This window comes from Phodopus roborovskii, unplaced genomic scaffold, assembly GCF_943737965.1.
Source record: "Phodopus roborovskii unplaced genomic scaffold, PHOROB, whole genome shotgun sequence".
NCBI lineage: Eukaryota > Metazoa > Chordata > Mammalia > Rodentia > Cricetidae > Phodopus > Phodopus roborovskii.
In genome coordinates, this window is record NW_026126480.1 from 61,158,956 (window position 1) to 61,184,040 (window position 25,085).

Sequence of the window (25,085 nt, forward strand, 5' to 3'; positions counted from 1 at the left end):
ACTGGTTAATATCCTGAAAGGTAGCAAACCCTAAACTGTGTAGCAATATTTCTTCTTAAGAAATATCAGCACCTCAGTCTGGAAAGCCATCTATAGTTCATTATGTGTCTTTAGTAGTTCTATAAACTTTAAAAAATAGTAAAAAAAAAAATGAGGTGAGCAAATTCCATTCCTATAAATAACCCGATGGAGACAGTAGACTTAATCTGAGAGGATGTGCTGTGCAACTTCTTGTAGGATGTCCAAGTTTTGTGCATTCTTTCTAAATACAATGGGACCTCTGGGCTTGATGACAGATCAAGAGAAACAAGCTCGAAAAAAGACCCAAGAACTGTGAAATCACTTCCATGAATTATGGAACAAACATCAGAATATCAGACAAAGAAGAAAGTAAGACTGGGGGAAAAAAGTAAATGTTAATCAATTATTGTTCTAAATTGATGAGCTGAACACTCAGCCACTGGCCCAGTAAGTCTTAGGGGTAACCATTGGTTATGTACTAACTATATCATACTTATAATTAGTTAAGCTGTACATAACCCAAGACAAAGATGAAATCTTGACAGAAACCTAGAGAGAAAAAGTTTTTAATCTTTAGCAAACCTATAATAAAAGTTATATTGGATGTTTTATCAAAACAAGAAGTTAGTGGAAGGAGATACTGAGTGTTGAAAGAAATCAAAACAAGTGAACACCCTCCATTTTTATATTCATATATATTCAGATATAGTCACTTCAAAAGTGAAACAAATAATAAATTAGAGCAACTGCTAAGGAAAATTAATAAATAGCATCCAGACTGGAGCACAGTAAGCAAAACTATTTCTCACTACAGAGGATATGACCATCTATATAAATGGCATGCCACCCAAAATGATGAGAACTAAGAAAACATGAAAATAAAAGAGCAAATATCTAAAATAACAAGATAGCACTGACTTGAGGTAAACACAAAATTAGGAATTTAGAAATCAGCGTGCATGTCCATGGTTACCTAGTTTAAACAAAGACTCCAGGGTTATTTAATGGTGAAAAATGTTCTCTTTAAGTTCTAAATGCAAAGTTGAAGAGCCATGCTCAGTTGACTGAATCTGGTTCTTTCTTTTTATTTTATTTTTTATTTTTTTTTTATTTTCAAAAAAGCGTTTCTCATTCTGTAGACCAGGCTAACCTTGATCAAACTCATAGATATCTACCTGCCTCTGCTTCCTGAGTGCTGGGATTAAAGGCATGTGCCACCACCACTCGGCTTGAACCTGGTTCTTACAGAGCACCAAATATAAAATCTCAAAATCTAGCACTCACTGTGTTCTTGATGGGTTTCACTGAGTAATTTAGGAAATAATAATATTAATTTTGCACATTTTTCAAAACACAGAAGAGGCAATTTGACAAATTCATTTTATTACACACCCAAACAGTGTCAGAGCACAGTCCATGAATGTAGCTATTTGAGAACTTGTGAGATAACTCCAAGTAAACAAGGCTGTTCTTTGAATGTGCTTTTGTGCCCCTCTCAGGTATAGTAAACAGGAGTGGGTTTACTTTAGATTATCTATCATTTTAGTTATTATTATTCACAATGGTGTTTCCATGTACCACGAGTTGTCCTAGTGGCTGTATGAAACCTAAGCTAATGTGACTTTGCCTTCATGACTGTACAGCTTGAACTCAGTAAACATTGCTCATATGACTTTACCTAACCCTCAGAATACCTTGAGAATACAAATTGTCTGATGTCCTGAGTAAAGATGGATATTATATGAGACATTAATCCATCTCATATTTAGGCTCTACTTTCCTAGGTTCTTGTTGTCAGTAAGTGTGATACACTGATGTCAATACACTGATGCCAACTTAGATGATGACAACAGAAATGAGGAAGCAAGCAAACCAAAAGCACCCAGTAGACTAATAACCTTTGAGTTAAGATGCAAAACTCTTTAACAGACACTAAGAATTCTAAGAATATATATAATCTGGGCCATGTGAGACTTGATTATGAACAAGGTAGAATTAACAAGTTCAATCAATATGATTTAATTCAGGAAAAAAATCATATGATACCATCAATAGATGCAGAAAAACTATGTGACAAAATTCAACATTATTTCTTCATAAAGTCTCTTAGCAAACTAGGAACAGAGTGAGTTTCTCCCACTTGATAAAGATATTCACAAAAACCTTCTAGTTAACATGTTTTTTAATGAAAACTTAATGATGAGGAATAAGGAATCATTAGCATCATCACTGGTATTAGACAGTGCCAGAAGACAAGAAAAGATAAGAAGAAATAATGATTGAGAGGGAAGAGGTAATATAGCTTTCATGTTTAGATGACATGGCTGTTTATAAAGAATATAGTAAAGAATTGACAGAATTGACAGAAATAAAACTACCATAGAACCAAGAAGCAACAATATCGAGCTCTCAGGATACAGTCTTAATATTAATAGCAATTATTTCCCTATGTACCAGCAATAATTGATAAAATGATGTTCACAAGCAAAATGAGAGCAATGAAATGCATAGTGGCTGGAGAGATGGTTCAATAGCCAATGGAACTGGCTGATCTTCCAAAAGATCAAGGTTAATTCCCAGCACTCACATTGGTGGCTCACAAGGATCTCTAACTTCACTTTTCTAGCCTCTGTGTGCATCAGGCTTGCACGTGACGCATTGACATACATGTATGCAATATACACATATTAATAAAATTTAAATACATACATAAAAATAAAAAATGACACGCATGCATATAATTCTAAACATATATGTACCCAATTTTTATGCAGAAAACTAAAAACTTGAAAGAACTTAAAAAAAATCTGACAGAATAGAGGCTTATTCTATGTTTAAGGATTGGTAGGTTAAGGATTGTGATGTTTATTTTTTTTCCCAATTTTGTTTAACCTTCATAAACTTATACCAACAACAAATCAGCTTTAACATTTTTATAAAATGGCAACATCTCTTCAAAAACTATAATAAAACTAAAGAAAAATATATTGGCATTTTATCAAAGGAAATATGAAAATCAATGGGGATATTAAGTAGTTATTAAGAAATTGCAAATTAAAGCAGTTGGTGTACATGCATTAGAATGACTGAGGTGCCTGAGAGTTGCTAAAGGGTTGCTAAAAAGTACTTGCCATGCAAGCATGGGGAACTGTGTTCCAATACCCAACACCCACAGAGAAAGCAGGTAAAGCAAAGTGTGTTGTGATCTCAGTGTTTAAGTGTTGAGATGGGTTGCTCTGGGGCTTGCTGGCCAGCCATCCTCTCCAAATTGATGATCCCCAGGTTCACTTCTGTCTCAAAAAGTAAGTTGGAGAGTGATAGAGGAAGACAACCAGTGTTGGCTTCCATACTCATGTACAGGTGAACGTCCCCACAATACACACACAAACAGATAAGAAAAGTAGAATTACTTAAGTCTGAATATTGACAGTGCAATGGCTGGTAGTGATGTAGAGCAATGAGGTAGACATTGTTGAGAGTTCTAATTACTCGAACCTACTCTTCATTGAGCTACGTATCACAGGAAGGACAGAAACTACTATAGCCATGTTGGAAACAAGACTGACAGCTTCTTACAAAGGCAAACATAATCTTCCCACAGAATAAGGTGAGCTGAGTATTTATTCATCCATTTTAAAAGTTTGAAAATCTGTATATAGTAGCATTATTCACATTTGCCAAACATGGGATCAACTTGCTGATTGAGTGAATTCATTAGGAGAAAGGACCATTGAATTGTGATATATCCAGATATCAGAATAACTTGCAGTGACAAAAGGAGATTAATCACCATCCCCAGAAAACAGAACAAATATTTACCTATGCACTGCTTAGTGAAGTAAGTCAGTATGAAAAGGCTGCATGTTGTATGAGTACAATTATAAGATTTGTTTTTATAAATTGTAAAACTATGAAGATAGTAAAATGTCAATGGTGGTCACATGCTCACAAGGAGAGAGGGAGAATTGCATGGGTAAAACATGGATGATTTGTGTTAGAGTGATACAACTACCTTTGTGATTGTAATGGTGTATGAGAACTATGAATGCCTCAAAAATTTTATAGCACAAAGAGTAAAATTATGTCATTAAAATAAGACAGTATTTCATGTAGCTCAGGAACACCTTTCACTCACCATGTAGCCATGAATGACTGAACTCCTGATCCTCTTTGTGTGCAGGCTGTGTATGGTGATTTCATTGCAAAGAGGACTTGTAGAAAGAGTAGTTTAGTAGTAGACAAAATGGACAAACACAGCCTTAGTTAGGTGACAAGTTTTCATTGAGAGTGATGTGTTGGCCATCTTGACATCACTGAGATCAATGCCTGAGAAATTCAAAAAGGCAATAAGTTTGAGTTTGGCTCACGGTTAGTGCTTTCGGTGATTCCAGTCCATGGCCAACTACTTGTCATATAGTGGTGTGTCACAGTGGAAGTGGGCAAAGGAGGCTGCTAAGCTCACAGTGTCTGGAAGCAGAGAAGAATAGAGAAGGGAGAGCGCTGAGATCGCTGAGAAAGGAGGTCCCCACACCCCATTCCAGATCACATTGCCCATAGCCGTGGAGTGTACATCCTAGAGACGCTACTGTGTTACAGCAGCACACATGGTAATGATAAAGCCCCTAGTAAATGGGTCTTTGGGGGCCATTCTAGATTCAAACAATAGCAAATTGTTATATTGATGGCATGCACTCTGATGTTATCTGTAAAAATCATGTTTATCTCTGTGGTCTTCCTCTTCAAGACACAGAATCCTAGCTTAGGGATGAGAAAATCTTCAAAACATTTAAACAAAGGGCATTGTACCTGAAGGATTGGAAGAGACAGAAAACACCTCAGACTTGAGGTGCCTGTGGAGATCTTTAAATGTGAGATTCACTCTTGGATGAGATCCTGGAACAAAAAATGATAATTAGGTGAAAACTAAAAGCTTGGATACAGCAGAAGTTTTAGTTAACAATGTAACAATCTGAAACCATACCTAATATACCATACTAATGTAAGGCGTCAATAGGAAATGATCTTGGGGAAGAGCACATGAGAATGTTCAGGACCATCTTCACTTTCTAAACTGACTGTTTTAAAAAATAAAATGTCATTTTCTCCAAGTGGTACTTTAATTTTTTTACTCTTTGCATATTTAAGTGCTTCAAATTATTTATAATGAATCTATACTACTTTCAAAACCACTAAAGTTTTTCCTAATATTTGCATGTATTTATGTGAGTGTGCATGTGTGCATGCATGCATGCATGTTACATATATATGTGTAAGAGAGAGAGAAAGAGAGAGAGAGATCAAACTGAGACCTTTAGGAATTCTAGGTAAGTGCTCTAGCAGTGAGCCATTCCCTCACTTATATAGTTAGTTCATGGAGGGTGAAGGAACATTCTTCATTCCCTTACCTCTTGCAGTGCTGTTCTCTCAGTATTGAACCAATACATGTTGCTGATTACCCAACTTAAAGTTACATAGACTCATGTGAAAATTGACAGCTTGGTAGTTTTGTTCACACTTAATGAGATCATCTACATACTCAAAATATATATGGGGGAAAGACTGAAAAGGTCCAAAATGGTGAAATATTGGATGCCTACAGAGCTTTTGTTGAAGACAAACATCCAATTGAGCGTTCACATCTGTTGGTTGATTTAGCCACATTCAGCTGTCTGGTGTGTTATACCAGAAATCAGGAGGACCCTAAACAAACCTATTTCACCAAGAGTTAGTATTAACATAATTTCCTTAGTGAAGAATGAAAACTTTAAGTATTTAAATATTAGTCTATTTTCATTGAGAGAAATTTGCCCTAGAAGCCCAGATACTTTTTCTTTTTTTTTTTTTTTTTGCCCCAGTCCTCTGCTAATCTTTTTGCCTCCTTTCAATGATATAATCAGGTCAAACCAAGCTATCACAGCTGCTTTAATTTTATGAAGATTTAAGGCCAACACTTCCTTTGTGGCCTTCATCAGAGTCTGCACCAACAGCAGGCAGCTGAGAATACAATGCCACCCAAACTCTGCCTGCTGCAGGAGTGAGGGGCACATACACATTTCAGACCCTGAGGCTTTCCTTCACACCCAGGAGTGTAATTGGAAATACTTCTGACCAGGGTCAGACTTTATGTGTGGACATGTAAGGTAGCATAGGCCTCTCTGCCCCAGAAGTCACCCTCTGCATCATCTTTTTGTTTGTAGAAACAAAATGCAAACAGAGAGGCTGTCCTTCTCTGGTAACAGACTGACTTTTGTAAGAGTTGGATGACTGTTCATACCCGTTCTTACACATCCCTAGGTGCTCTGCCAAGTCCCCCTTTGGCTCCATTTCAGTCTTTGTAACCCCAATCTTGGTATTTGGGAATAATCATTGCTAATGATCCCACTAGTTTTTACCCTTTTCTCTGTGGGCTTTGATAAAACTGACATTAGTTGAGACAACAGTCTCCCATTTTCAAGTGAGGAGGAAAGGAAACTGGCAAAATGTCCATCTTGTTGTGCCACCTGTAGACATAGACTGAGAATACAAACTACTTTCTGCAAACAATAGCTTAAGTAAATGTTTGTGGTGCATTCAAAGCCTTGCATCAAATCCTCCACAAACTCTCTAGAACTGGAGCCCACTGTAGTAGGCCTTTGATTGCAATGCAACTGATATGAATCAGAGCATTTTCTGTTAATTTAGCATTAGAATTAGGTTGTCAAATTAATCGCATTTCATTTACTTTACAGTGTCTTCATGGTTAATGCTGGTTTTATGAACATCTGTTTCCCTCACAGTTGTCGACCCATTATTTTTATGAGCAGTACGTATTTTAGAGAGATTTACAGCTGACCTTTGTTAGTGAGTTGAATGTTTTTGTTGTCAGTAACATTTCTGTAATTGATGTCATAGTTTCTGCCACCCAGATAGTGCTTCCAAATGAGAAATGTTTGAGGGTGGGTGGGGGATCTTTTTGCTTAAACACATTAAATCAGGCAGACATCACTTTAAACTTGTGTGGCTTTGGAAACAAAGAAGGGTGTTAAATCTTGCAGCATTAAGATGGAAGTGTACCACCACTTAGTTTTCCTCTACTTTGGTACAGTTTGGAAGTTTTGTATGCTGCAGTGATGATTTTTCTCCCAGTGCTTGTCCTGTCATAATACTACTCACGTGACTGCACTGCTCAAATGACTGCAAAGTAAGGGCAGTTGTGCATTTAGCTTTTCTCAGTGTTAGGGAGAATAAACAATTTACAAACATACACAAAAAAATGCCTGATTTATAGAGTCAGATAATAAAGTAAAAATACCACCCGAGGTTTCCACCTCCTGCTTCTACCTCCTACTATATGTCAGAGTTCTGACCCAAAGTGGCAGAAATGCTGCCTCTCATTCACAAGCTGATGGAAGTGGCTGGGCAATCAAAGCAGCTCTCAAAATACTGAGTAAAATCCTGCTCTTACTGCAGGGAGGGTATCTTAGTCAAGGTTTCTATTGCTGTAAAGAGACTTCATGACCATGGCAACTCTTAAAAAAGGAAAACATTTAATTGTGGTGGCTCTCGTACAGTTCAGAGGTTAAGACTATTATCTTCATGATGGGACATGGGGGCATGCAGACATACATGGTGCTGGAGAGGTAGCTCAGAGTTCTACATTTTGCACAGGCAACAAGAATTGATCTCTCACTGGATAGGACATGAACATATATAAGACCTCCAAGGCCACTTCCACAGTGACACTCTTCCTCCACACCTTTCCCAATAAGGCCATATCTCCTAATAGTGCCATTCCTTTTGGGGGCCATTTTCTTTCAAACCACCACAGTGGACAAAAGATTTAGTATGCTTGGAGGGGTGGGGTGAAAAGCCCTTTCTGCAATGGTGACAATTGTGTTTTTAAACCAGTGTTAGAGGAGAACTTTTCTTTATTTGGTATGGTCTGTCCAGTTGAGAACACAGGGTTATAGTCCCAGTTCTCAGTCATAAGAATTGGTTTATTTTAAAAAGAATTTGGTTTATTTTAAAAAGTATTTATAGTTACATGTAAGTTTTTTTCTGTATTTAAGAAAGTGAAATTGCAGACTCTGCCACTGCATTCTCTTTGTTCCCATCTGAGAGCTTCTTTAGCCCTCAGACAAGGGGAGATTCTGAGCAGAATGCAAAAGGTAGTGGACACCATCTGAGAACTTTGTATAACAAATAACCTTATCAAGGCCCACAACTACATAGTGTGCGATTTAAAGCTAGTCAAGTATATATGTATATTGAAAATGTCCTCTTACCAATAAAAAAGAATATTGTCTTCTTACTCCCTCAAAATCCAAAATATATCATAATAATATTGTCATCTTGTCTACCTCAGGAAGCAGTATGAATTACAATCAAGGCAATGTCTTCTGGGCATGGCTTTTAGCATCTGCATTGCCTATTAAGAGAGGAAAAATGAGAATGCCTTGCTCTTCCCGTTTTATTATTGCTTGCCAAAGTGTTCCTTTACATTCTACATCCCAGTTGAAAACCAGTACATTATTATTGTAAGTATCTTAGGAGACAAAGGAAAGTATCTAAAACAAATAAAAGTTTACCTGTCATGAAATGTGACTACTTTGATCATTTAAAAATACTTCCATTTTGTTTGCATTTATGTGTATGCACTTGTTCATATGTATACAAATATATATATGTGTAAAAGCTAGAGACTGACCTCTGTTTGTTTCTCAGATGCCATCCCCTTGTCTTTTAGGACATTGTCTCTCACTAGCCTTGAACTCACCATAGGCTAGAGTAGCTGGCTAGTGAGCCTCAGGAATGCTGAATGCTGGTATTTTAAGAGTGCACCACCATACCTGGCTTTTAAAAGTATATACTGGGGTTAGGGCAAATTTTCAAACTAATGCTTGCAGAACAAGCAACTGCACCATCTCTCTAAGCCTAAACTACTTCCTTTTGAATAAGGCTGTGTTCTGGTATTACTATAAAGTCTACCCAAGGACCCTGATGCTTAATGCACTGTCTAAGCAAAAACGGTCCAGTAATAGATCTAACTTCTACTTATTCATGTGTTTCAAAGTGCATTCTGATTTTAAAAAATATAAAACCAATATTGTGACACATATTTCCATGTAAACATTTTACATGTAGTTAAATTTTCATTCACTATGGGTTCTGGAAAGAATTTATAAAGCAATAGTGTAATTCTGCCAAAGAAAATATGTACATTTGAAAAATCTTTAAATTACCTTTGAGAAAAAGCTCATCAATTTACAGTTCTATGCACAATATGAAATATTCACTTTATTTGCTCACTTACTGAATTTTAAGAAAAGACAAAAAAGACAAAACTTTGTTGGATGAAAAATATTATAATTTGAATGTTAAATTTCTTAGGAGTCAATGTTTTTCATTGATTACCATTAGTATGCTTCCTTTGAGAATTTGCTACTTTTATCTTTTGTTTGTGTTTCTGTGAGTTATTAGGTTCTTATAAAATTGTTATGTATCTTTATTTAATCTGATATCTTACATCTATATGTCAAATATCTCTCATTTGTTACTTGTCTTGTAATATGTGTAGGAGTATTTGAATATAAAATTATATTTACTAAAGTTTTACAATTCATACTTGTGAACTCATATACCCTGTTATCCTTCTTATTCCCCTTCTATTTCTATAGTTCCTACCAGTACAATAGTGGCATGATTATTTGTGGTGAGAGAGGGACCAACCTTTTCCTTTTAACAAGTATCATAATGATATTATGTATGGTTTTTCTTTGGGACCATGGGCTCTCCAATAATTGACACAAAGACTTATTTTTAATTATACATATTCAGTCAATAGCTGAGGCTTGTTATTAACTAGCTCTTACAACTTAAATCAACCCATATTTCTTATGTATGTATTACCACATGGCTCTGTATCTTTTATCAACATAGTGAATTCATCTTGCTTCTGTCCTTGTCTCCTGGTGACTCCACCTTTCTTCATCCCCATGCTCTCTCTCTCTTTTTTTTTCCTTTCTGCTATTCCTGTCTAACCTCTTCTTGCCTAGCTGTTGGCCATAAGCTCTTTATTAACCCAATGAGAGCAACACATCTTCACAGTGTACAAAAAGACTATTCCATAACAATACTAATTCTTTGAGAATTTCATACAGTATATTTTGATCATATTCATTCCCCACTTCCCCCTAACTCCTTCCAGGTCCCCCATTACCTCCCCACCCTAAAGATATCTACTTTTTTTTTTTATTCATAAAATGTGTTTCTTCCTTTGCTGGAGGTGAGTTTTTTGGTACTATTGACAATCTATCATTTCACAATTTTCTTCTTTTCATATAATCCTTTAATCTATTAAGAATTTCCTTTAGTATATGGTAGGAAATGAAGATCACATTTTTCCTCGAACAGTGAACTAATTTACACTGTTTGTCCTCTGTTCTTTCCTCATGATTACACCTGGTTTTTAAGCTTATATGGCTTGTTTGGGGGCTTCCATGCTGTTTCATTGGTAATTTTTCCTTATTGTTATTGAAATTAAATAGTCTTAATATCATATTGTTAGGGAAATACTTAGGAATACTATATCAAGGTAGTCAACAGACAGTATTACCTGGCTTAAAATTTTCATATTTTTTCAAAGAATTTTATCTCATTAGTTATCAAATGTATTCACTTTAAACCATATCTCTGAAGTTGCAATGTGTCTTATGATTAGTATTGGATGTAATCATGGAAGGTATATATCTGTGTGCTAAGCTTGGTACAACAAGTATATGCAGCATAGTCACAGTCATCTAGAGGAATAATATCAATAGGAATTTTATTACATAAAGGGATTTTTTTTTAAACATGAGATTATATGATGGGCCTGGGTAGTTTAACAATGGAAATTTGTGCACTGAAGAGGCTTAGAACTTCGTAGCTGCCCAGTCTACAAAACTACATGCCTCAGTGGTTTTGCTCTGGTGGGAAGGTGTGGAAGATTCACTGGCACTGAGTCCATGCTGAGGGGCCTATGAAGCTAGCTAAAGTCTGGTGTCAGTGGATGATGATAGCAACTTCAAAAGATGTTCTCACTCAGAATGAAGGGAAGGCAAATGACATAAGCTGCCATTTCCTTGGACCGCTTCATCTCAAGCCTACCCACTAGAAGGTGCCATCAAGTTTGAGGGCTCTTTTACCCATTCATTTAATCATCCCTTGAAGCATTCTTGTGAAAATAGTTGGGAAAATGTGTTCTCTAGCTCATTCTAATTCCCACCACACTGACAGGTAAGACTAACCATCTTAAGTCCATCCCTTGAAACCCAACCACATCTCTATAGCCATACTTAAAAGCCAAATAAAAGCATTAAGATCATAACTACACATAATATGACACAACTATCCCATGTACAAACCAAACATGCACTAATTCTTCTAGAATAGATGCCAGTGTCTCAAAGAATGCTTGATTTTTTGGTATCATATAACTTGAATGGGATATTATAGACTTAATTCTTAGTGCTGATATTACCCCAATCAATGTTGTGTTATGTGATAAATGAACAGAAGAGGAAAAAATACCCCATGAATTTCTGCTTAATAAAGGTGCATACATCCTGTGGTGGTTTACATGAAAATGGCCTCCTTGGACTCATAGGAAGTGGCACTATTGGGAGGTGTGACCTTGCTGGAATAAGTGTGCTTTTGTTGGAGTTAGTTGAAAGAAGTGTGTTATAGGGGATGGGCATTGGGGTGTCAGAAGCCTAAGCAAGGTCCAGTGACTCTCTTCTTGCTGCCTGCAGATCTACTGGAGAACTCACTCTGGGTTTCTTCTCCAGTACTGTCTTCCTGAATGCTGCTATGCTTTCTACTATGATGATAATGAATTAAACCTCTGAATCTGTAAGCCATCCCTAATTAAATGTTTTTCTTTACAAGAGTTGTGGTGGCCATGGCATCTTTTCACAGTAATAGAACATTAAGATGTATGTACAACCATATTAATAAAATAGAACCCAAATATTTATTTTTAGAACTTTAATCTTAATTTCTTTATTTTCTTAATTTCTTTATCTGGTCAAGTCACTATAACTGGTATTCATAAGTACCTTCTACTATGCATTTCCTTTTCCTTCCATCCTCTACAAGTACCTCAACAGGTTGGTCTTGGTCGTTGGCAGAGTTGGCACTCACAAGCAGCTGGAGTCAGGTCAGCCTTAGTAAGTGTCCATTTATGTCCATTTACTCTACTATGGCCACTTTGTTCATAGGAAATGGCAGGGATGGCAAGGAAAAGTGGTTGACTGTTGTCTACAAAATGGGTCATCCTACCCTCTTGATTATTGACATCTTTTCCTCATGAGGTCATCTTTTGGTGAGTGTTTATGTAGGATGCAAATATCTTCATACCTCTTGTCCATTTACAGAGGACTATCTATATATGTCTTCCCCAAAGGTCCTTTTCATGAATTTTCCATCATTATTCTTACATGTTGCTGAATATTTGGCCAAATTACTGGTTATAGTTCATGAAGCTATTATAATTTCAGTCTGGCCCAGACAAAATGTACAAACATGAGTGTGAGCCTAGTTTTTGCTGCTATGGAAATGTCCTGCAGGGATGTCCCAAAAAAAGGACTGTAACCTGGTATCTGTCCACTTCTGGATGGTGTTAACAAATGTGTAGAATCCTCTTTTAATCATACTCTCGTTTTTTCTTCCTCAGCCATCCTTCATGAGGCTGAGGATGAAAGAATAGTTGATGCTTGAGACAATAAGATACTGTATTGGGTGAGAACCACATACATTTGGGTGACTTATTTTTCATTTATTTAGTATATATATTTTATACTTAGAGCTATAGTGTGTCATAGTATGTTGATACATATTATTTAATGGGACTTTGAGAATTGCAATAACACAGCGAACATTTCTGTTCTTGGGACAATTTTATATCCATATAGAATGTATCCTGATACTATTCACTCTTAATCTTTCTTATCTTTTCCTCACCCCAGATGGCTCTGTTCTTGTTAGGTATTTCCTCTCCAACCCTCATGTCTTTCTTTGTTTTTGTACAGGTCTTGAGTAGATAGTCATTGCTGCTATATTAATGATGTTGACAGCCATGTCACGCCAAGAGGACAGCTTTCCACAGCACCCTTCCCCATTCTCTGGCTCTTCCAATCTTCCTATCTCCTAGTCTGTGATAAGACCTGGAGGAATGATAAAGAAGCCTACTTTATGGCTGAGTACTCAACAGTCACATAGTTAATATTTGACCAGTTGGGAATCTGTGTATTAATTATTGGGCTTTGCAAAAAGAGGCTTCTCTGACATAGGCTCTATTCACTTTTCACATGCTAGTCCACATGCATAATCATAAATATTTAAGAAGCAGTTTGGCTCTGTATCTGTTTAGCAAAACATCAGTAGTACTTCCCCAGTAGGGCCTGTCACCTCCCCATCCATAGGCTTTTGACCAGGTTTATAGGACCAAGCATATATTCCAACCCACAGAGCAATTCTCTAATACAATTTGAAACCAATGGACAACCCCCTAAACAGCCTTACTATAATTGCACTAGTGACCTATTTTGCCTGACAAATAGGCTTGTTGTAGCATGCAGGATTTACTGTTCAGAGACATTGATGACATTTCCCCTTAGCAAACTACATAGCACTTTTGAAACAAGTGGGAACTAGCTAGCATGGAGCAAGATTCTAGCTTGATTTCCACTTACTTTTTCTATGTCTTGGAACCCAAATGTTTGTGTCTACCCATCTAATTCTACGAGGCAACCAAGAGTAATGGCAGTGACATGTATTATTTGGAGAGCCACTGGCCCACAATTCATAGAGGTATCCAATATCTGTCATTGAGATTTTTGTTTAAAAATGTATGTTTTCTGATAGTATTATCAACCTATACAGGGTACTTCTGTGTAAGTGTTTTAAAAATTATACTTTTTAGTTTGTTTGTAGAAGTCTGTATGTGTTTTTCCTTACATTGTAGCTTTGGTTGAAACTCTTCCCCAACCTCCACCTTTCTCCTACTCCTCTTCCCTGACCCCATTTAAACCTTTCCACTCTACTGTTCTCCTTTCTATTGTCATATCATATGTGTTTTGCTCCCTCCCTCTCCAGACAAAAGGCTTAAAATCCTCATTCATGAATCCTTTCTTGCTTTTTGTCCTCGACAAAAACTCCAACTGAAACACAGGCATCTAAAATTTTCTGTCTAGGACCAAATTATGAGAGAGAGTACAGTGCCCATCTTCCTTGTCACAATACCTGTACTATTTTTTTGTTCCCTCCAACTTTACTTGGACTGGTTTTAGTTGTGAGATTTTTCTTTTTTTTTATTAATTCTTCAATTTTGCTGCTTGGCATATGACTGCTTGGATTATCTTATTTTGGTTTAGTTTTAGTACATTGTATATGCATATAAATTCATCCATATAGGTGTTTTGGTATTTCCTTATGATTTTCTGGATTTCATCAATTCCATTGTAATATGCCCTTTTCATCTCTGATCATATTAATTAGGTCTTTTCTCTTTCTTTTGTTAATTTGTCAAGAGCTTTGTCAACCTTGCTTACTTTTTTGAAGAACCTGTAATGAGATAGTCCTTCTGTGGCACTGACCACGCCCATTGGGGGTGGAGCCAGGTGCAGAAGTGACCTGTGGAAGGAGGTTAGAGGAAGAGCCGGGAAAAGTTCTGGCTGGCGGGACTTGGACAGGAGAGCATCGGGTGGAAATTGCTGGTGTTCATCTGTCTAGGCTGTAAGTTATTTCTCCTTGAATAAACATCTATTCGGCCTATTTGTTTATCCTGATCCTTATTTAACCACAATAAGAACCACCTCTTTGTTTCATTGATTGCTTTTAAATTTTTTATTTCATTGATATTTTAATTTTTTTTTTCTTGTGGGTGATCGTCACTGTTTTTTCCCATCTACTATTTTAGAATTTGGCTTACTCTTATTTTGCGTGGTCTAAGGGGTATCACTTATTTATTTAAGATCTTCTGTATTTTGGAACACAGGTACTTAGAGCTATAAACTACTCCCACAGACCAGCTTTTACTAGAGCCTCTAGCTTTTGCTAGGTTGTGTTTCATTTTCCTTCAGTTCTAGAAACTTTATTTATTTATTTATTTATTCATTCATTTATTTATTTATTTTTATTTCTTCAATGGTGCATTCATGATTCGGTAATGTGATGTCTCATTTACATGAGTTTGTGTACTTTCTGAAGTATCTCTTGCTGCTAATTTCTCATTTTGTTCTGCTGTGATAAGATAGACTATAGGAAATAATTTCAATCTCCCCATATTTATTTATTTTTTTTTCCTGGCAGTAGCGTTTATTGGGGGTGGGGGCATTAGTCCTTCTTGGCTGCCGCCTTCCTCATGGCCGCCAGCACGTTGCTCAGCTCCTCCCGTTTCCTCTTGGCGCAGATGTGCGTGCACACCCTCTTCTTGATAAACTTGAGTGCGCGTTTGTCCTTGGACACCTTGAGCAGCTCCATGGCGCGTTGCTGTCGCTCGTAGGGCGCGAAGCCGCACACCTCCGGGATCATGTCCCACAAGAACTTGGTGTGCTTGGTGACCACCCCCCCCCTCCAGCTGTGCCTAGGCTTGCTGACGTTCTTCGTCACCTTGTGGCCCTTGTTGAGGTCCACGGCCATGGGATAGCGCAGGGCCATGGCTGCTGCTCTCCAATGGCGGCCGCGACAGGAAGCTCTCTCCATATTTATTAAGAATTTCTTTGTGTTCAAGAAAACTCTGAGATTTTAATTTATACATAATTTATATATGTCAGAATGGCTAGAGTCAAAAACACAAATGACAGCTTATGCTGGAGAGGATATACCCCTCCATTGCTGGTGGAGGTACAAACTTCTATGGTTAATTTGGAAATCAATATGGCAGTTTCTCAGAAAATTGTGTATCAATCTACCTCAAGACCCAGCAATACCACTCTTTGGCATATAAGCAAGGAATGCTCAATCATACCACAAGGACACTTGTTCAACTATGTTCATCATGGCTTTATTTGTAATAGTCAGAACATGGAAACAATCTAGATACCCCTCAACTAAAGAATGGATGAAGAAAATATGGTACATTTACACGATGGAGTTTTACTCAACCCCTGATGTGTTCTACACATGATCTGTTCTATTGGTAAAACATTCTACTGAGCTTTTTTTTTTTTAATTGAAATTTTCATGTCTAGCTCCATTTCAGTTTTTGCTTTCTTATTCAGCATTTCTTTTTATTTCTTAAATTCTTTTTTCCCATCCTGACTTTACTTCTTTATATCATTCAACTGTTTGTCTATGTTCTTTTAGAATTTATTAAGGCATTTATTTCTATTATTTTAAAATACATTTAGGAGTCACATCTAGAGTTCATTGGTTCAGTCTCTCTGGATGATCCATGTTGAGTGAGCAATTGGATCAGAGTTTTGTGTGTCTTTAGCTTAGCTGGTCTTGGTGAGGTTAGGTGATGCTTTAAGTTCAGTTATAGTGATACTCAGCACTGATTTGTGTGGTTGTAGCTGAGGTAACTCCCACTTGACTGGTTGGGGGCTTCTGACTTCATGAAGGGAGTACATGTGGTATAGAGGTACTAGAAGTTGAGTTTCATATTTTATTATTTCTTTAACTTAGTTGTGCTCTAATACCAGTTTGGATTCAATCATGTTGTATCATTTCCATTTGGTGATGCATTTTTTTATGGGTGATGCATTTTTAAATATGGTGGGTCAGATAACATGATAGGTTATAAATAGTCTTTTTCTGTTCCACCAGTTAATCAGCCTCAAATAATGACATGGAGGCTTATTATTAATTATGAAAGTTTGGCCTTTAGCTTAGGCTTGTCTCAACTGGCTATTATCCCTTAAATTAACCCATATTTTTATTAATATATGTTTTACCTCATGGCTTTTTACCTTTCTAAGGGTAGAATGGCCATCTCCTCAGGCAACATAAAATTGTCAGAAGCAGTCTTCTCACATGTTTCTACCCCAAGTTACAGGAACTCACTCTTTTCCAATCAGTGCCTATGTTTGAAGTGCAGACAGCCTTTGTAGTTGATACTTAAACTTTGATTTTTAGGTTTTTTTTTTTTTTTTGGTGGGGTGGTGTTCTGCAATTTTAGTCCTTTGCTTGTAGTCTAGAGGCTCACTTAGGGGGTCACATAGAAGGCTTTTGGGTGTTTATGCTATGAAACTGGGAACAATGAATCTCTGAACTCATTCTTTTCCTTCACTCCTTTATTCAAAGAGAACATTGACTGTAATGAGCAAGATCATCACATTTCTTAGTTTTCCCGATGTGTTCAAAAGTGTCACATACAAATCATTAAATTCCTTCTCTTTCCTCATTGACTTATCAGGATTTATTATCCAATGTACCTATTTTGCATATTTTAAACAGTTGAACAAATTAATTAGTATTCTTTAGACACCAGTGAAGTCTTTAGCATCTTTAGGTGCTGTTGATGAGGGTTAGCTCTAGAAACAATGAATTTCATTAGAGCATTTTATCCTTAAAATTGGTTTTTTCTAGACCTATAGAATGAGAATATTTTCCAAACCCCATTTATATTCAGGACTTAGATTCCCTGTTATTTTTGTAGACAGTAATTTTTTTTAGTAAGCTCCCTACAGATTCCAGAAGTACACAATTGATAAATTTTAAAAGAAATTCATTTGGAGCCAATTTGGTGCATTCATCCATGTACAGCTCCAATCTACACTTTCCAACGAGGCTTAATTCTTCAAATTTTAGACTTCCACAGAGCTTCTAAGAACAACGAGAGAAGTAATGGATTCTACTCTCTCATCCCTGCACTGTTTAAAATTTAAGTGTCTTTATTCATGTTCTTAAACTGAAACCCAAATGTAAATTTTCTCTTTGTTGCTTCACCAATAGAGATCTCCCTTTTCCTTGTTTTAAATTTTGGACACCTGCCCTGGGTAGTTAGTCTTCTTCTTAAGGATTTCCTTTATGTATCCTTTTCTTAGCATTTGCTTGGGATATTGTCCCCTTTTCTTTCTTTATATCCAGGTGCTTCTAGTCCTCTTAACAAACTGTAAAATGCCCCTTTTAGATTTTTGCCTTATTGCATTCCATCTTCCTGTGTAGTGAATTTGTAATCTCTGGAACACAGGTCGTTACCCAGAATGCCAAATGTAGGTCAGTTGATGCTGCTAGGAAAAGCACAATAAGATAGGGAAGCATACATTCTCCTTTTGCTTATTATAGAGAAAATGCAAGCTACACAGAGCTTCTTTGAGAAAAATGGTGACTCTTGCTTTCAATGTGGAGTATCACTCTAAACAAATATTCATTACAAATCAAAACAAATGTATGGACAAACTACATATGTAATGTTCCCAACATATAATGAAATATTTAAAATAATCATCTTTCTACCAACTTGTAGCATCTTTACTATGTACACAATTCTGACAGTTACCATCCATTCTTATATTAGATTTGAAAACATTATTCTTGATGACATCTTAAAGCAGGTGTAAAGAAAACAGTGAAGAACTATTTAGGGGAGGGTTGTGAGACTCCCCATTCTCTATAAGCTTGCTAACTGAAAGGTACCACTGAACCATGTTTTGCTATTCTCCAGAGTGGCATAGACCCTGACTCTTCCATTTGGATTAAAGCTACTTATGGGGCTTGTTCTAACAGATTTTAAAAAATGAAGAAGTAATGAAGTCTGACTACTGAGACCTGAATATGAGCCATTGTGCCTTCCACCTTGCTCTCTCTGTCTTCACTGCTGTCTATGGTTAAGGCCAATTGCTGGCCATTTTGTGCCTAAAAAATCATGTAGTCATGAGGAGAAGCAAGACATTAAGGCCAACATGATTCTGAGAGCTCTTGCTAGCCACAGTGTGAGTGACATTTTTGAAGCATATTTTACAGGCCCAGGTGAACTTGGGAAGTTTGCAGCTTCAGTGTGTGCCTTTTGACTATAATCTCAAGATCACTGAGCCAGAGACACTCAAACCTCTATCAAATGCCTGATTTACATAAGCTGTGACAAATAAATGCATGCTGTTTAAGACTGCATCATTTTCAGCCCTAGCTGATAGTAGAGATCAAATTATTGATTTCAAAAATAAATTTTGATTCTGGTAGTACCTGTGTGGAATGGGAAAGGGTGTCAGTTCTATCCTGAAATCATGTTGCAGGCACTGTGCTTGGCATGGCTCTGGGCAGCTGCCATGAGTGACAAGGCATGCAGGAGGCCATGGCCTGTGCTAACAGTACTGAAATGATGTGTTAACTCTATCTGTTCTATTAATTCTTTAAGCACAAAATTAAATTTAGAGAACAAGAAGGAAGAAATAAAGAGAGCAATTACTAAGGACCGAAACTGTTTCCAGAATTGGCTGAGGCAAAAGCAACAGCACCCAAGGACACATCGACAGCATCTATGATTTCGTGGTCTTACTTGCTGCTAACTTTGATGCGATGATGGTTTTAAGTCCTTGATTTGACCTCCAGTGGCATTATCAAATGTCTCCAGGCTGTTTTCTTTTCCCCATTCTGTTCATTCTCCTTACTCGGTGGCAAAAGGACAGCCCTTCTTATTTGATATGCAACCGTCTCTCATTTTTGTTAGGATTTTTTCCCCTCTTAGGATAGCTCTAATTTTCATCTGTCATCACTTTGGACTCCATTCTACCTGTCTACTTGATTATTTATTTGTTGAGTCCCCAGGATTGCAGCTGGAGTCTCCTATTATCTATTCAACCGCTGTGGTACACTCTCACTCCACAATCAGCTTTAGGCACAAATCCCTGCTACCAAGGACACTCATTCAAAGCAACATTGTTTACAGAACAGAGTTGTTATGATTGCAATTAGGAGAAATGGATCTCAGTAGAGATGCAAAGGAAATCATCTTCCTTAAAGGTCCTTAATTCTTAAATACTCTTAGCACACTGTCACCATCGTTGTCTGACATGGGCTTGCTACGCTCCCTCTTTTCTTTATCTGCCATTAAATGCCCTGCCACTACATGAACTGGGTTACAAGTTTAGATTTCAAACTGCAAGAGGTAAATGGGCCTAGCTGCTCACCTGATAAATGTTAATTCAAGTACAACATTTATAGTAAAAGTTTTTAATGTTAAAAAGTTCCTGCTGGACATTGGTGGCACACGTCTTTAGTCCCAGCACTCAGGGAGGGAGAGGCAGATGGATCTCTGTGAGTTCAAGGCCAGCCTAGTTTACAGAGCTAGTTCCAGGACAGGCTTCAAAGCAGTATAGAAAAACTGTCTCAGAAAAACAAAAACAAAAACAAAAAAACAGTTTCTGAGCTTACATACATATACATGTACACACAAGTTTCTGAAATAGAAAAGCTTTTATATCACTGGGAAGCCTAATCCTGTTTTATTCTTGACCTTCTGTGCCTTGGTTATTTAGGTTGTTTATTTATTTGTTTTTAGTCAGTAAGACAGTATGGCCCTGGTTGGACTAGAACATTCTATGTAGATCAGACTGTCTCTTGAACTCACAGACATACACCAGCCTCTGACTCTTCAGTGCTGGGATAAGGACATACACTGCCATGATTACCTTTCCAGGTTAGTTTTTACTTGAGTATTTTTTTTTCACTTGGCTTTGAAAGCTTGGACTAAATGTCTTCTTGGTATGTGCATATGGTCAGACAACTGGGGGTTTTCTTTTACTTTTTGTTCTGCATGTTGCCCGAGCTCCTAGGATTTCTACTGCTGAACAAGAACATGACGAATAAGGAACTTGTTCAGAGTTTAAAGATGGAGGTGGTACAGCACTCACAGCTTACTGTAGCATTTGAAAAGTCAATGGAGCCACTTGGGCAGGGGCATCTTGTCCACCTCTCATATTTCACACTTGTATATTGAATTTCACCATTTAAAAACCCCATACCATCCCCATCTTTTTTTTTTTTTAATTTTTAACATGCTGTTTAATTGAGCACAGTTGCCTAGAAGGCAAGAGTACAAATATTTCTCCAGCATGTCTCCTAGAGACCACTTCACCCACTATTCTGTTTGGCTGCTAGCCTCTTGTCTCTCTCTTCAGCAATGGTGAGGCGGATTCCTTTTCCTCGGGGGAGAGAAATCCATGCTTTGTTGCCTTTGTCAATAACAAAAATGTTAGAAAGCCGATTGGCAAAGCTGTTGCCATTGGCATCTTTCACATGAACCACATCAAAAGAGCTAGGATGTCTCTCTCTGTTGGTGATCACACCAATTCTTACCAAGTTAGCACCTCCAGTCACCATACACAGGTTACCAGTGTCAAACTTGATGAAGTCGGTTATTTTGCCTGTCTCCAAATCAATTTGAATGGTGTCATTCACCTTGATGAGGGAATCAGGGTATCGAATAGTGCGAGCATCATGGGTCACCAGACGTGGGATTCCTTTGTGCCCACAAAGATCTTTCTCACTTTGCACAACTTGTACTTGGCCTCCTCAGGTGTAATACGATGAACAGCAAAGCGACCCTTGGTGTCATAGACCAGACAGAAGTTCTCTCCAGTCTCGTCATAGCTGATGACATCCAGAAATCCAGCAGGGTAGGTTATATCGGTCCTGACTTTGCCATCAATCTTAATGAAGTGCTGCACACAAATCTTTTTTACTTCATCTCCAGTCAAGGCATACTTAAGTCTGTTTCTCAGGAAAATGATTAGAGGCAGGAATTCCCTCAGCTTGTGAGGGCCAGTGGATGGATTAGGAGCAAACACTCCGGTCAATTTATCCAGCATCCAATGTTTTGGAGTGGCTACACTCTTCTGATGTTTCTTGGGACCACGAGCCACGGCAATACCATCCCTTCTTTCTACGATTGGATGGCCCTGGCTATGTCACTTGGTAGTGTTATTCTCTCTCGATTTGTGACAGTTCTGGTTGATATTTACCTCTGTTGGATTCTAACTTAGGGAGTTGCCACTGAGTTTGAGCCCCCATTATTGATCCCTTTCAACAGATTTTATCAGCTGGTTTCTCTCCCTTGCTCCAAAATAAGGTAGAAGGCCTCACAGGTTATTGTGAAACACTTTCCATTTTTAAGTAGACTTTTAAACATGGCAAAAAGTGACAAAGATAGTACTTTGTTTTTCTAGAAAGGTTCTTTCCTAGGACATTTTATCTAGAAATAATAAATAAAAAGAACTTTCTAGGTCTTCAAATAGAGGTGAATGATACTGTCTTTCAATAATTTATTTTTGTGTATCAATGATTATTTTGATAGATATTTGTATATTAATAGCTACAAGGCAGCATTTCTTAGAAAGCTTACCTAGCCGTGGGCTTTGGTAGACATCTCCTCTTCCAAATATGTAACTGTACATACATACACACACACACACACACACACACATGGATTAAGTTATTGTAGTAATTTTTCTCATTGCTGTGACCAAATAGCTGGCAGGAAGAAAATTAATGAAGTAATTCTCATTTTCCTTTTTATCAGCCACAGTATCATTTTCGTTAGATATCTCACTGTTAAATATTATTAAATTATATAGTAGTGAGCTTGCATACTGTGGTATGAATGAGAGTGATCCCCATAGGCTCAGCTATTTTTATGTTTGGTTTCCAGTTGGTAGACTCTTTAGAAAGGACGAGGAGAAGGTGTGTCATTGAGGGCTGGGCTTTGAGGTTTCAAGAGCTCACACGAAGCTTAGTCTTGGTTTCTCTCTGGTGTGTGTTTCTGCATCAGTTGTAAGCTGCTCTCAACTACTCCTACAGTTCCGTGCCTGCCTGCCTGCCTGCTGCCATGCTTCATACTATGATGGGTATGGACTTACCCTTAAAAAAATAAGCATGCTCCCAATTAAATACCTTCTTTTAAAAATTACCTTGGTTCAGGTATCCTTTTTATAGCAATAAAATAGTGACTGAGACACACAGCAAATAGGGTAATTAACCTACTAGGAACCACACAGAGAGGTAGTATTAGTTCCAGGTCTTGAGACATTAAATCCCCATCTTCAAAGCCCATGCGTTTTTAACAACATAATTTTGCTTCTATTCTGTCCTTGGGAGAATAAGAGAAGTCAGTGAAAACCTTTCTGGGATGCAATTAAAGTTCTCAACAGAGGGCTAAATCAAGGAAGCACTTGCATGTGCTAATTGAGCTTCGGGTTTCTAGGGTAATTGAATTATATGAGTTGTAGATTATGTTACCAGTGTTATTTGCAGATAATGAATTTTTGAAATACTGTGGAAGACATATTGCCATGTCTGGACCTGGCATGTGCCTCATCAAAACACCTGTGTCTATGGTAAAGGATTGTTTTCCAAGATTGTATTAATGGGAGTGGGCTGCAACTTCTGGAAGGAGAGCCTTTTCTGCTTTGTGTGTATATATGCCATTGAAGCAGTGAGACCTCAGATTTCTAGTCTATTCTTTGCATCTTCAGTGGGAGGGAAAAGGCTTTTGCTCTGCCACATGTTTACTAACCTGATGTGCTGTCTTGCCACAGGCTCCCAAGCAACAATACTGACTGGGAAATTATAGACATCATAATTAATTGGCTCACATGATGATCTAGGCTGACAAGTTTTCAGTGCATAGCCCCCACTATAGATACCCAATATGTTGGTTTGAAAGAAAATGACCCTTAAATGGAGTGGCATTATTGGGAGGTGTGGCTCAGTTGAAGTGGGTGTGGCCTTTTTGGAGGAAGTGTGTCACTGTGGAGGTGAACTTTGAGGTCTCATTTATGCTCAAGCCACACTCAGTTTCTCAGTTCACTTCCTATTGCCTTTGGATCAAATGTAGAATTCTCCAGCACCATGTCTGCCTGCATACTGCCATGCTCACCACCATGATGATAATAGAATACTTCTAAAAGTATAAGCCATCAATCACTTCAATTAAATGTTTTCCTTTTCAAGAGTTGTCGTGGTCATGGTGTTTCTTCACAGCAATAGAAACCCTAACTAAGACACCCAAGAAAGCCACTTGGCAGGTATAGCCCCAAAGTTATCAAACTTGGGAAGTGCAGATAGTTTAGTTTAAGACCCAAAGCAGGGAAAACTGCCCTGCTTAACGGCAGCTAGGCAGAAAGAATTCTCTTCTAATTGATGTTTGTTTGTTTGTTTTCCCTATTGGGGCCTTCAATAAATTGTTTGAAGCCCACTCTTATCATAGTCTGTCTTTTTAAATGTTTACCACGCCCACAGCACCCACAGATGGCAAGAATGTTAGTTAACTATCTGGACTTCATATTCACTCAACTAAGAAGAGAAACAGACTGAGGAATAAGTTTGGAACAAAGTAAAGCAAATGGTTCCCAATGGCAGAATTCTGTAGCAGGGCCTGGCAGAAACAGTGTGGAAACAAGAACATGACATATTTTGGATAGCTGTGATGGAATAGGGAAAGGAACTTATTGGGTGGAATGGTCTTTGAATGGATAGAGAAACATAAATAGGTAGTCTAATAGTGTTGCAGGCCAGCTCTTCTCCATTTCAAATTCTCATAGAGAAGACATCAGGAAACAAATACCGTTGAAGGATATTAGAGATGATTTCTGCTTTATGTTAAAGCAGATGAAGTCTGAACAAGGTTGCTAATGGTAAATACAGGGTATACTAGAACAGAAAACTGTTGAAAGAAAAGGAATACAACATCAAATTAAAATACAAACTGAACCAGGCCACTGACACTCTCACGTCCCACATCAAAGGTGCTATAAGCCCTGTTGCTAGTCTCTGTTGTTGAATTCAGGAAGGGTTCTATGAAGTAGTGTTGCATGTTGGCCTTAACCATCCACACAGTTGACACTGCTTCTTTATGGATGGCAAACTCAGCATTGGCTAATGGCTTGGAGAGCCAGACAGTGGCTGTAACAGGCGGGCTACAGTGAGTAGAACAGCAGGGATGGACATGATTAGTATTATAGGAACATGGGAGTTATTTCAATTAAACACACACACACACACACACACATACATCCAATAAGCAGCAAAGAGCAGTTTATAACTCTATAAGTTACTGGGGGACCCACTTTACACCATAAGTTTGTGATTTTGGATTTCAAAATTAC

The 25,085-nt window shown here is 37.6% G+C and overlaps 2 protein-coding genes across 2 annotated transcripts; both read right to left on the reverse strand.

Annotated features, from left to right (window-relative positions):
• Positions 1 to 15,341: 15,341 nt before the first annotated feature.
• LOC127228916 (60S ribosomal protein L36-like) lies at positions 15,342 to 15,714 on the reverse strand. The gene has a single exon (XM_051194023.1). It carries the CDS (start codon positions 15,697 to 15,699, stop codon positions 15,376 to 15,378), a length of 324 nt encoding a protein of 107 aa, XP_051049980.1. The 5' UTR covers positions 15,700 to 15,714; the 3' UTR covers positions 15,342 to 15,375.
• A 5,307-nt stretch (positions 15,715 to 21,021) lies between these two features.
• On the reverse strand, positions 21,022 to 24,793 carry LOC127227872 (40S ribosomal protein S4, X isoform-like). The gene is given in 3 exon segments (XM_051192179.1): positions 21,022 to 21,449; positions 21,452 to 21,865; positions 24,712 to 24,793. Coding segments are annotated over 3 exon segments (891 nt in total). The 3' UTR covers positions 21,022 to 21,054.
• Positions 24,794 to 25,085: the final 292 nt, after the last annotated feature.